The sequence below is a fragment of the Poromitra crassiceps genome, assembly GCF_964638095.1.
Source record: "Poromitra crassiceps genome assembly, chromosome: 5".
Classification (NCBI taxonomy): Eukaryota; Metazoa; Chordata; class Actinopteri; order Beryciformes; family Melamphaidae; genus Poromitra; species Poromitra crassiceps.
In genome coordinates this window covers 63,783,782-63,797,206 of record NC_139642.1, presented here as the reverse complement: position 1 = coordinate 63,797,206, position 13,425 = coordinate 63,783,782, and the positions used below count along the sequence as shown (strand labels likewise).

The 13,425-nt window shown below is 47.0% G+C and overlaps 2 protein-coding genes across 2 annotated transcripts in view; one reads left to right on the top strand and one right to left on the bottom strand.

Moving 5' to 3' along the window:
• Positions 1-3,791: 3,791 nt before the first annotated feature.
• LOC310776694 (tau-tubulin kinase 2-like) lies at positions 3,792-6,617 on the bottom strand (the record flags this gene model as incomplete). Its single annotated transcript, XM_083636851.1, has 1 exon — positions 3,792-6,617. The coding sequence occupies one exon, from the start codon at positions 6,615-6,617 to the stop codon at positions 3,792-3,794; it is 2,826 nt and encodes a 941-aa protein (XP_083492977.1).
• Positions 6,618-7,780: 1,163 nt separating this feature from the next.
• pgm2l1 (phosphoglucomutase 2-like 1) overlaps positions 7,781-13,425 on the top strand; it is a gene marked incomplete at its 3' end in the record, with an annotated part of 34,859 nt that continues 29,214 nt past the window's right edge. The window contains exons 1-2 of the mRNA XM_083637085.1: positions 7,781-7,828; positions 9,988-10,190. Of these exons, the coding sequence (XP_083493211.1) occupies positions 10,044-10,190 (147 nt within the window). The 5' untranslated portion in view covers positions 7,781-7,828; positions 9,988-10,043. The remainder of the gene's footprint in view (positions 7,829-9,987; positions 10,191-13,425) is intronic.

Genomic DNA, 13,425 nt, shown 5'->3' with positions numbered 1-13,425 from the left:
TCAAACACACCCTGCTGTAAATTCAGCACAGGCTGTGGAAAGAAAAGACTGCTTTTAAATGGTTGTTTCACGCAGCAGTATCATTTTAACCGCTCCGCCTAAATTACTGGCTTCCGTAGGACTATTATATCTTCGGATCTGCAATCGGACGTCGGACGGACACGGGTAGGAGAGCTTTCTGAACAGCCGAGCCCCCCTATTGACTTATGGAAGTCGCTGTGACGCTCGTTTGAGTGTATACGGAGACCTAGCAGAACATATGGGGCTAGGCTAGGCTAACCACTAAGAAACGCGTGCCGTAGTTTTTCTAGGTCAGAAAATCCCAGCGCCTAGAATGCAGCATTATAAGTAGCCTACGGGATTGTTAACGTTACACATTGCATGAAATATAGTCATTGCTTACAATTGTCATAACGTTATACCTAGATACAGTCAGTAAATGCAGAGCTAACTCTGCTACGCTAACTAATGTTAGCATGAATAACGCATCCATCCTGGCTACATGTGACAGAAAGGGAAACTTGCCTCTTGGACGCACACAGGCCGTCACTGTCCACACTATCAAGTGCTAAGTTGCTAGGTTTTACACATTCTCAGAGGTTCAACACGATGTGATAATATTGCTTTCTTGCGCCAAACAAACGAGCACAGGAACAACTACAACTTCTTCTTCTTCTTCTTCTTCTGTTTGGTTTTACGGCGGTTGGCATCCAAAATGTTGCATTACCGCCATCTACTGAACTAAACCTAAACTGATCTTAATTGAACTAAAATAAACAAAATAACCCCATATCCATATCCACCCAAAGTACTCCAATTCATAATTACTTTCCAGATGCAGACGCCTGAGTTTGCACAAACGCATCTCTCAGTATTTTATCTATCTCTGCTCCAGATACATCAACCACATCCAGAAATCTCTTTGCAGCGTCAACCACCATTTCAGTCCTCTCCGTCTTCCCAGTCATACTAGCAGCACAGTTTAACACCATTGCGATGAATGCCAGGAATCGCTTCTTGTCCATACAGATAACATTACTGACTGCTCTTTCCTTTTCCTTCTCCGGCTCCCTTTGTGCAATCACCCTGTCCTCGTTTCTTTCCCCGTTCCACCTTTTAACAGCCTCAGCATATGACGTCCCCCGTTCTTCTCTGATTTTGTTTACCTCCCTTTCCTTCTTTCTTCGTGGACAATTCACAGACCCTGCATCATGATTCCCCTCACAATGCAAACACCTGAGCTGTTCCTTCCCCACACTGCAACTTTCAATACCACTTCCATAAAGTGCTACTCCACAATCCTCCTTCCCACATCTCCTACATATTCTCTCCCTAGTACACACTGATGCCACATGTCCATACTCATGACAGCAATAGCACCTGATAGGCGCTCTCTTAAAGGGCCTCACCCTGTAACAAACATACTCACTAAACACTACCGATGGCAATTCCCCTTCAAAGGTTAAACACACACAATTACTCTCCTCTCTCTTTCCTTCCCGAAATCTCGACATTCTCCTTGCTTCATACACATCTTCCACCTCCAAAAAAGTATTAGCATCCACTGACAACGGCACTTGACTTACCACACCTTTTCTTCTCTTTTCTACTCCCAACGGGCACCCGATCTACTTCACACGTTCATTCTGTTCAAGCTCATCAACCTTAACAATCTCCAACACTTTTCTCCTCTGACTCTCAGACATACACTCAATCACCACCATACCACTTTTAGTAATCTTAACTGATCTCACAACTCCAACTTTCTTTCCAATAAACCTTCCTACAACATGTGGATCCTTAAAGATCCCGTCTGCCCATGTCACAGACACCATTCCCACAAGAAAAGATTCCTTTCTCCTCACAGACTCATCGCTCAATTCCTTCTGTTTTATTTCCTTTATCTTTCCCTCCAACCCTTCACTCTCAGCTTCTACCACCGCCATTTCCTCGCTCTCGTTGTCGCTACCACTACCTCTCTCTCCTCCATTCGACTCTTCCTCCTCACTACTAACAGGGGCATAGCGAAGAGGCCCACCACTATCATTCAGATCCAGAGAACCACTATCATTCAGAGAACAGGCTTCCATTCCTTTCCCTCCACCTTTGTTTCCCAACTTGTGCTTTTTGTGCTTCTTGCCCATTACTGTCCTCTCTTTTCCCCCAAACAAGATTCTCCGCTTTCTCTTTCAACGAACGCGCCAGCGTCTACTACAACTACAACTACTACTACTACTTCTTCTTCTTCTTCTTCTTCTTCTTCTACTAGTGTTTTATGGCGGTTGGCAAACAACTTATGGTGCATTACCGCCACCTTCTGAAATGGAGTGTGGATCAGAATGGATTTCTAAAACACTGCACTATCCTGACTATATTCTTCTACTTAGTCCAGTTTCCTATAAAAATAAAAAATATATCCCTATACCCCACATTCAACTGCAATATTTATTTTAACTCCAGCTTGATAAGATTGCTCTCCAATCTGTTGTTGAGGATCTGTCTTTCCTGTTGGTAGTATGGACAACCAATCATTACATGTTCTACTGTTTCCTGCCTATTGCAATATTCACACATACCAGTCTCATGCTTTCCCATGATCTTAAGTGTACTGTTAAGCCCAGTGTGCCCAAATCTCATCCTTGATATCTTCATCTTTTTTATTTCTGCTCATGCTTCTCATTTTTCCTACTGTCTTTTGGATATTGTAATAATGCCTACCTTTACTCATGCTGCCATTTGTTTTTCATTTCTCTTTTGACTATACTTTTAACTTCTGCCTTACTATAACTTACTACCATATTTACTTCTGTCTTATTAGTTGCATCTTTTGCATAGCCTATACATGCGGGTGGCAAATCGATTTTGTTTATGGAATCATGTTGCCTCTGCGACAATAGGTGGTGATGTGCACTCTTTCCCCGCAGGCTCGGCTAATTCTAACAACTGGTCTCTTAAGAATGCAGCTATTTCATTAAAAAAGATGATATAATTATACAAATGTTTCCCCTCAAAACAATCACTTCTGGCCCATATAATAGTGTGGCAGTGTGTTTATGTTGAGAGACGTTTCGCCCTGTGTGTATTTTAGTGATAGGACATTGTGTTTTGCTGTGTTCTGTGTTTATGTGGTTGAGCGAGGTTGTGTTTATGTGGAGAGAGAGAGAGCGCCGATAAACCGTTCAAACGCAGTGATGGTCACATAACACAAAGCTGCCCGTTGTGAGCTCAATACAGTTGAAGCTAAGATATTCTATTAATTGCTTTTTTTCTAGACAGAGATTTAGCTCTACATCAACGAACTTCACATTTAGCTTTAGCTAATCGCTCCCTGGCCGCTAACGTAACAGTTTTACACGCTGTTCGACTTCCGGGTCAAAGAGCGTTGGCGCATGCGCTGATCGCCTCGTCCAGGTCCAGTCCGACTGGTCTCTATACATGCAGGAGTAAATCGACTTCCAAACGCATTATCTGGGTGTGTTAGTCGGACTTTTATAACTTCGATTTCAGTCGAGCTAACATGTTTACATGCATTTCAAAAGTCCGGTTTTAGGCGGACTAAAGCAATAATTTGAAATTTTTAAGTGCATGTAAACGTACGAGTGTCTTCCTATTGCTTTCTAAGGGGCAAATCTAGGCTGCTGCTCGGCTGCCGTCCAGGAATATCTCACCACGTGAATGTGACCGTCAACTGAAAAATACCTACAATTGGCGGCGTGTCTGTTCATCCGGAGTTGCAAGGTGTACCATTGTGGCTCATCTGTCATTCATATCGTCACAGTCATGGGCTCACTTTACCGGACCCTTTGCCCTCGTGGCTGAAGCCTCTTCACCTGGATTTGTGGCAGGATGCCCGCTGACCTGGCCCCCCGGACCGGTCCAGTGGCTCGGCGTACCAAGGAGGGAGCGACCCGGAGAAGCTGGTCAGACAGCGGCTGTAGCACAGGAAGGCCCTGCCGTCGCGGTACGGGGAGGAGCGAGCGCTGCGGGGAGGAGCTGTGTGGCTGAGGGGGCGGGTTGAAGAGTATGCCGCCACAGTCTTGCATCAGCTGGGTCAAACTAGCCGGGGAGTCGACATCACCGGTGCTACTGGCCCGCACTCTGAACCGCCGCCATCTGTTGTCCGCACAGGGGCGGGGAGGTGGTTTCCCAGGAGGTGGTCGAGGCAGAAAGTGGCTAGTGAGCTGCGTGGGTACAAGAGTGGCAGCACTCGCAGGAAGCGGTATCTTACTGTTATTGCCTGACGAGGACAGAGACAGAGGCTCTTCTCTGAGCCAGTCCAACCCGGGGCCTCGCGCTGAGGAGAGCCTGTGCCTGCCTTGCCTGTCGCAAGACAGAGACGGAAAGGGCAAGTGGGTGGGTGAGCTGGCGACTGGGATGCTCCGGCGGTGATACCTTTGAGTGGCGAGGTCCCTGCCGTGAGAGTCCAGGGCAGCACCGGCGGTGTCTCGGACGGGTATTTGGCTCAACCTCCCTCGCCTGAGCAGGCGCAGAGAGGAGGAGGAGACGGTGCCTGCACTCTCCACGGTGCCTCCAGCTGTGTCTGCTTGAGGCTGCTGGTTCGGCTCAGAGGAACGATCGGGCAGCAGCCCGGAATCACTCTCCGGATCTCTGTCGTTGGACAAATGAGCTGCGGGGCATTTGAACAGGTTTGGCACTAGTGATGATAACTCTAACTTACCGCCATCCTTTACGATTTCCTCAGGGGGTTCATCAGGTTTGACGGACGGGGCCTCTAGTGGGATCGCATCACTCTTCTCCTGCACAGGGGACTGTGGCACACAGCTGGAGGACTGGTCCATCTGGGTTCTACCCATGTGCATGACTGATGGCATCTGTCCCGCCATCTCCGACAGCCTCCTGTGGCCCAGTAACCATGTACCAGACATGGCCATCTGAGACAGGACAGGGCTGCTGGGAACCTCTGTAGACTGGCCGTCCTGAGGATCAGAAGAGTCAGTTTCGGGAGGCACATGGACCGCTGGCTTGTCCTTGTGAAGGGTTTCCACTGGGGGCTTAGTGGCTCCGGAACTGCCGCCTTCCTCTAACTCCAGCATCACCCACTCCTGGGAGTCTCCCTCCTGTGGCAGAGGACTCAGGTTCACGGCCACAAAGCGGCTGCTCACCGCACCCTCCTCCTGGTCCAGGGCCACCGTGCAGGTGTGCTCCTCATCGCAGGGAGGTGTCTGATCCTTCAATTTCTCCCCCACCTGGGAGAGGATGATGGGGCGCTGCTTGCCCAGGTAGGCCTCGAGTTTGGTGGTGGGCTTGGGTTCCGGCATGAGCCTCTTCTCGAATGCCAAGCTCTGACTGTGTCTCATCCTCTGGAGCAGTGGCTCGGCTCGGTCCAGGAACATGGTCTCCGATAGCACCTGTATGGGAGAACTCTGCATGGAGCCCATGTTGGGGCTCTGGTTCGCTTTGTTCTGACTGTGATCATCCTCACTCGCCATCTTCCTGATGAGCGGCGAGTGTTTGTGGTTCAGGTTGTCGTCCATCTCCTCCCACCCATCGGCTCCCTGTGTGGCCAGCGTGGGGATGGTGGGGCAGTTGTCCGCGTCACTGAGGCCCTGCTCCCCTTGCAGGACATCCTCAGTGTTCTCCCTCTCCAGCTCGCACGGCAGTGCCGAAGCGTTGGCCATGCCCATATATGCTGGTGTCAGGTGGGTGGGCTGCTGAGCAGTGGTTGGAGCAGTGATGGTCAGCATATCCTCTGAATCGCATTTCTCCCAGTCGTACGGGTCGCTCTCCAGCACGATGTGGCTCTTCATGGCGTTCTCAAAAACCGACATCAGCAGCTGATAGTCGGGCTTTGTGGAGTAGTCCAAGGTCAAGATATGATCCAAGAAAATACTGAACTCTGATGGGAGCTCCTTAAGCATCAGGCGATGGTCATAGGTCTCTTTTAGATTTCCTACTTGGTCTTTGTCTTTGACTTTCCTCCAGGGCAGCTGACCAACCATGAATTCAACCAGCATGTAGAAGAGAGACCAGAGGTCATCATGACGACCCATTTCCTTATTCTTATGTGCATTGACTGAAGCGTAACGCACAGTTCCTCTGAAGCCCACCACAGGACGAAGTGGTCGGACCTCCTGGCAGGAGTTGGTAAACTGACGGGCCAAGCCGAAATCAAGCATGTAGCAGCATTTGCATGTACTGGCTAGCCTTCCCATCGCAAAGTTAGATGGTTTGATGTCACGGTGCAGGAAGCCTACAGAGTGGATGCTTTCAATGGCCTGAAGGATCTGCCTGCCGAGCCTCAAACTGGTGGAGACGGAAAAGGTGCCGTGGGTCATGGTTCTTCGTAAATCTGCCAGATTCTCCCCCTGGAGTTCCATCACCATGTAGTTGAAGCGATCGTTCAGGCCACAGCCCACAAAACGACACACATGGTCTTTGCCCTGAAGCTTCTTCAGCACGGCTACCTCCAACTTCAGGACCTGTTTGGATTGCTGGGTGGACTCCACCTTCAAGGCCACATTGGCTTCGCTCAGCTGATCCAAAACCTCATAGATCTCCCCAAACCCGCCCCCACCTATCTTCTTCACCACTCTCCATCTCTCTTGGACCACATCCGCCACTAATAGGATGTCTGGGTGCTCTCCATCCCCACTCATCCTGAGTGATCTCGGCTGCAGCTGATCGGTGATATATGACATCACGAAAGTAGTGACCTAGTAACCAGGCAGAGCTATCTACAACTGTATGACATCATCGGCAACTTTCTTTCGTGGGCACATACAACTGTATCACATCACTGATGACAGCACTCACTGATGACATTATCACCGATGACATTAGAATTGCTTGAGGGACATTACTAATGATGTCATGACTGATGGCATCATCACTGATGACATCACAATTGCTCGAGTGTGAACGTAGTATTCTGCCCCCCTTACCCCATCCGACATCATTATGCTATCATCTGTGATATGACATCACTATAGTGGTGACTAGATTGGCCACCAGGCCTCATCACTGACATCATCAGTGATTTATGACATCATCAGTGATATATGACATCACTATAGTATTGACCTGGCCACCAGGCCGATCTGTCTTGAACTGTATGACATCATTGGGACCTGGCCACTTTCTTTCGTGGGGACATGAACTGTATGACATCATCGGTGACCTGGCCACTCGGCCCATTGTGGCCACATATGACATCATTGGCGACCTCGCCACTTTCTTTCTATCTTTCCTCCGCGGGTATACGGACGGACATATGGACAGATCCTCTTATAGACGCCTTGGCCCCTAGTGGCCACAACATAAATAAATAAATAAATAAATAAGCGCAAATTCCCAATAGCTGCGACCACATATGTGAATTTCCAAAATGCAGGGTGGCAGGGACCCTACTCTGGCTCTGCCACCCTGCATCTTGATTTAACCCCTTGTGCCCTACTAACGAAAAAAGTTGCTTGTCACAATAAATACACTCGTTTGACGACTTATTTGAGGGAATGTAATAATTGTATCTATCACATCTGGGGGCTGGGACGATTACACCGGAAGAAGCACCTATGAGGCATAATGGCATCTAGAAATAAGGTGGATAGGCTACATACTTGTACATCTGATCCACACTCCATTTCAGAAGGTGGCGGTAATGCACCATAAGTTGTTTGCCAACCGCCATAAAACACTAGAAGAAGAAGAAGAATACTTGTACATCTCTTTTGTGGAACCAGGTTTCCCCTGGTTTTATTTTGAAAGTTAATACCGGATGTTCTGCTTCTTTACACTTTGTGACTTGACAGAGGTATCGTTGGGGAACTTGGCGACCAGCCTGTCATGTGCAACTTTTCCCCTGCTAACGGTTAGTGTTTCTGGTGCATAGATAGACAGCTGTCTGTCTGTCTGTCTGTCTGTCTGTCTTTCTGTCAGTCATTAGCATTAGAGACACAGTGCGCTAGTTAACCGCTAAAGTTAGCTAACATCACTACAGCTGTCTGTAGATAGCTAACACCATCAGTAGCTAACAGCTGTCTGTAGCTAAACCAGCTAGCTAGCTACGTTAGCCGTGTCGTGCCAAGGTAACTTAACGTTCTCCCCCAGGCAGGGAGTGTAGGCTACCCAGTCAGTAACGTTATAGCCAGCAGTGGTTCTCTTTTTGGCTTCAGTACCCCCTTTACCCGACTACAACATTTAGCTTAGAAAACTACAAGAGGAAACTCCAGCTATGATGCAATGAATGAATGATAACGCACCTTTTGAACAATATTCAAGAGCATTGTATTAGTCATAGTGCAGTATGAGTAATCAGATTACAAACGAGGAATGTGACTTGGTAATGCAGTAGGCTATGCAGCGCAGTGATCACATCAATAGCAGAAGATGAAGCACACAGAAAATCAAAAAGTATAAAGTGCAAAGTAAAAGTCGTTTAAAGTGACTTATAATGGGGACCACGACACGTAAATGTCCATGTAACATGTCGATTCCTTTAAGTGATATATAATGGAGGTATACTGTCCATCAGTGGTGTAGTGGTCCTTGGAGAAGAGGGTAGACTGTAATTTACACACATATATATATATATATATATATATATATATATATATATATATATATATATATATATATATATATGTATATATATATATGTATATATATATATATATATATACACACACACACACACACACACACACACACACACTTATACTTACTAGTTTAAACTACTTTTGCTGGGCAGTCATTATTGGTGTCTACAAAAACAACATTTTGATTGAATTATAGGCTACAATGTAACAATGAGAACAATTAGGCTACCATAACCTGAACATTAGTTCATTGATACACAAATTCAGTTTGTGTATCAACTCACTAAGTTCATTTGAACCCAAAGTAGCTGCCAAAATAATGGAAGCATTCAAGTAATTGAGGGATGCATTATTATAGAAAGCAGGCTAAATTGCTCGTAGATCCCCACTATGCCTGTAGACTGTAGTGCACATTCTATCAGTTTCATTATAGTCTATCAGTTGCATTATAGCCAGTATACTATACTGCACACCTCATCAATTATTTCAGATGAAAATGTCTCAAAGCCTGCGGGGACGGGGGTTCTGAGTGAATCTGGTTGCTTATGTGTTTGTATAGGTTTTATGTAAATGTTTTTTTTCTTGTAAAAAAAAAAAACTTGACTCAATAATTTTTCTTGATAAAAAATAATAATAAAGGACTGGGTTCTCCCTCGGTAGGGATTGTTTAAATACACAAAATCTCCCGTTGGCCCACCGTCTACATAACATTTCGTGTGTCCAGTTTTGATGTTGAGTTACAAAAAAACCAGCGTAATAGCAAATAACTATTGCTTTCCATTCAGTTACAGTTGTGCTGGTTTGAACACTTTACAGATCAGTAATGTTTGTCGAGTGGGCCTGGAGTCATTTTCAGGACTCGTGACTCGACTTGGACTTGAGCACTGATGACTTTGACTTCGAGCATTCATGCATTTAGACTCGTCACTTGGAGACTCGGACTCAGACTTTTACCTTGACCTCTTTTTTATTTTTTTTAAATAGGCCCTAATCATTTGCCATACGATATTGATGCTATATTAACCCATTGATACCTGATGCAGCATTTGTGTGTGTATCGCTTTAAGACCGCGAACCGCATCAGTCGTGTAAGGGCAGGCACGTGTGCTCCACCTACATGTGGATTCACGCTCATGTTCAGTAACTCAGGTATTACTGGGGACTTGACTCGGACTCTTCTTTGGTGACTTGGACTCTGACTTGAACACCGGGGACTCGACACTCAACTTGACGTTTGAGTCGAAATATAGGACTCGATATATAGTGACTTCAGCTCATTCATACAAAGTTTGTCAATGTCTTATTATTAAACATTTTCCAGATTAGTTCGATAGTAGTATGCTTTATGCAAATAGCATGCAAAAAACCCTACAAAACCAATATTCTTTTCATGATTTATTCTAACATTTTCCCATTTCCCCCTTTCTCTCAGGTACCCCCTGTAGTACCTCAACGTACCCCTAGGGGTACGCGTACAGCCATCTCGCTATGGGAGATGCGAATGGAGCTAGCCTGTCTGCGGGTATGGGAGATGCTAACGGCGTTAACGGAGACCTGAACGCCAACCCGGGGTGCCGGAGCACCGGTGAGCCGCTCCTGGACCAGGCGGTGCAGCAGTGGCTCACATGGGACAAGGTGAGTGTGTGAGCGCCGCGGGGAGGTTAGCTATATAGCATGTTAGCTAGCACATTAGCTCGCATTTTAGCAAGCAGCAGCTCAGCCTGGAGAGAGACAACCACACGCCAAACTCCATTCAAAATCTGACCTTTTAAAGCTGCGTTAGATCTGCAGGTATGGAGGGGTTGTGGCCTGGTAGGAGATCGATTCATGTACATATATTTTGGGACTGCCCAAAATTAGAAGAATACTGGCAAAATATACAGATAGAAATTAAAAAGTGTTTCGATATCGAATTGCCCTCAGAACCTTCTTACTACTTACTAGGAATATTGCCAGAAGGTGTAGAGGGCAATAATTTGACACGAATACTGAGGGTTCTTCTGCTAACTGCTAAGAAACTGATTAGGATCTCCTGGCTGAGGCTGCAGCCCCCCACGACAACACAATGGAGGGAGAAGGTTAAGGAGGTCTACCGAATGGAAGAAATAACTGCAAGGTTACAACTAAGGACAGATGTATTCATGGATAGATGGTTCCCACTTTTCACTTATTTCTTTTCTTTGACTGATGGACGGTTCCTATGGGCGGCTGTTTCCATTTTTGGCTTTCCTCTTTTTTTTCTATTCCTTCTTCTCTTGAATACGGTCACCTCTGCTTCTCCCCCCCACACTGTATTCATACAATGTTACTATTTCACTCTGTGATCTGAGAACCACGGACATTGAAAGGACATACAAATCAGACACATGTAGCTGTAAGAGGCTTTATCTGTGAACATGACTGTACAATATGATTGCACTTGAGAAAAGGAAATAAAAATACGAAAATAATAAAAAAAAGATCTGCAGGTCTGTTTCACGGAATTGTGTTGCTAGGCAACAGTTTGAAATCAAGCTTATTTCCTGTCAGCTCAATTAGCATACACACTGCAACAGGAATCCCTGTGGGGAAAATGAACCAGAGCTGTGTCACTGTTGAGCTCTACAGAGCTGTGTCACTGTTGAGCTCTACAGAGCTTTCTCTCGGGCAGCTCCCAGACTCTGGAACGCCCTCCCCCAAGAAATCACAACATCAGAGTCCCTCACAGTCTTCCACTCCCGCCTCAAAACCCATCTCTTTTCCACCGCCTTCCCTTAGTCCCTCTGCTCCTTCCCCCCATCCTTGCTTGTGTGCTGTCTCTGTCTACTGTCTTGTCTCACCACTATCACCCCCCCCCCACATAGTACTCAGTGTTTAGTGTAATCTCTGTCCTTATATGTTCACTATCGCCCCCCCCCCCCCCCCACATAGTACTCAGTGTTTAGTGTAATCTCTGTCCTTATATGTTCACTATCGCCCCCCCCCCCCCCCCACATAGTACTCAGTGTTTAGTGTAATCTCTGTCCTTATATGTTCACTATCGCCCCCCCCCCCCCCCCCCACATAGTACTCAGTGTTTAGTGTCATCTCTGTCGTTATATGTTCACTAACGTCTCCCCCCCCCCCCCCCACATAGTACTCAGTGTTTAGTGTAATCTCTGTCCTTATATGTTCACTATCGCCCCCCCCCCCCCCCCACATAGTACTCAGTGTTTAGTGTCATCTCTGTCGTTATATGTTCACTAACGTCTCCCCCCCCCCCCCCCCACATAGTACTCAGTGTTTAGTGTAATCTCTGTCCTTATATGTTCACTATCGCCCCCCCCCCCCCCCACATAGTACTCAGTGTTTAGTGTCATCTCTGTCGTTATATGTTCACTAACGTCTCCCCCCCCCCCCCCCACATAGTACTCAGTGTTTAGTGTAATCTCTGTCCTTATATGTTCACTATCGCCCCCCCCCCCCCCCCCCACATAGTACTCAGTGTTTAGTGTCATCTCTGTCGTTATATGTTCACTAACGTCTCCCCCCCCCCCCCACATAGTACTCAGTGTTTAGTGTAATCTCTGTCCTTATATGTTCACTATCGCCCCCCCCCCCCCCACACATAGTACTCAGTGTTTAGTGTCATCTCTGTCGTTATATGTTCACTAACGTCTCCCCCCCCCCCCCACATAGTACTCAGTGTTTAGTGTAATCTCTGTCCTTATATGTTCACTATCGCCCCCCCCCCCCCCCCCACATAGTACTCAGTGTTTAGTGTAATCTCTGTCGTTATATGTTCACTAACGTCTCCCCCCCCCCCCCCCACATAGTACTCAGTGTTTAGTGTAATCTCTGTCCTTATATGTTCACTATCGCCCCCCCCCCCCCCCCCACATAGTACTCAGTGTTTAGTGTCATCTCTGTCGTTATATGTTCACTAACGTCTCCCCCCCCCCCCCCACATAGTACTCAGTGTTTAGTGTAATCTCTGTCCTTATATGTTCACTATCGCCCCCCCCCCCCCCCCCCCCACATAGTACTCAGTGTTTAGTGTCATCTCTGTCGTTATATGTTCACTAACGTCTCCCCCCCCCCCACATAGTACTCAGTGTTTAGTGTAATCTCTGTCCTTATATGTTCACTATCGCCCCCCCCCCCCCCCCCCCACATAGTACTCAGTGTTTAGTGTCATCTCTGTCGTTATATGTTCACTAACGTCTCCCCCCCCCCCCCCCACATAGTACTCAGTGTTTAGTGTAATCTCTGTCCTTATATGTTCACTATCGCCCCCCCCCCCCCCCCCACATAGTACTCAGTGTTTAGTGTAATCTCTGTCGTTATATGTTCACTAACGTCTCCCCCCCCCCCCCCACATAGTACTCAGTGTTTAGTGTAATCTCTGTCCTTATATGTTCACTATCGCCCCCCCCCCCCCCCCACATAGTACTCAGTGTTTAGTGTAATCTCTGTCCTTATATGTTCACTAACGTCTCCCCCCCCCCCCCACATAGTACTCAGTGTTTAGTGTAATCTCTGTCCTTATATGTTCACTATCGCCCCCCCCCCCCCCCCCCCCCACATAGTACTCAGTGTTTAGTGTCATCTCTGTCCTTATATGTTCACTAACGTCTCCCCCCCCCCCCCCACATAGTACTCAGTGTTTAGTGTAATCTCTGTCCTTATATGTTCACTATCGCCCCCCCCCCCCCCACATAGTACTCAGTGTTTAGTGTCATCTCTGTCCTTATATGTTCACTATCGCCCCCCCCCCCCCCACATAGTACTCAGTGTTTAGTGTAATCTCTGTCCTTATATGTTCACTATCGCCCCCCCCCCCCCCCCCCACATAGTACTCAGTGTTTAGTGTAATCTCTGTCGTTATATGTTCACTAACGTCTCCCCCCCC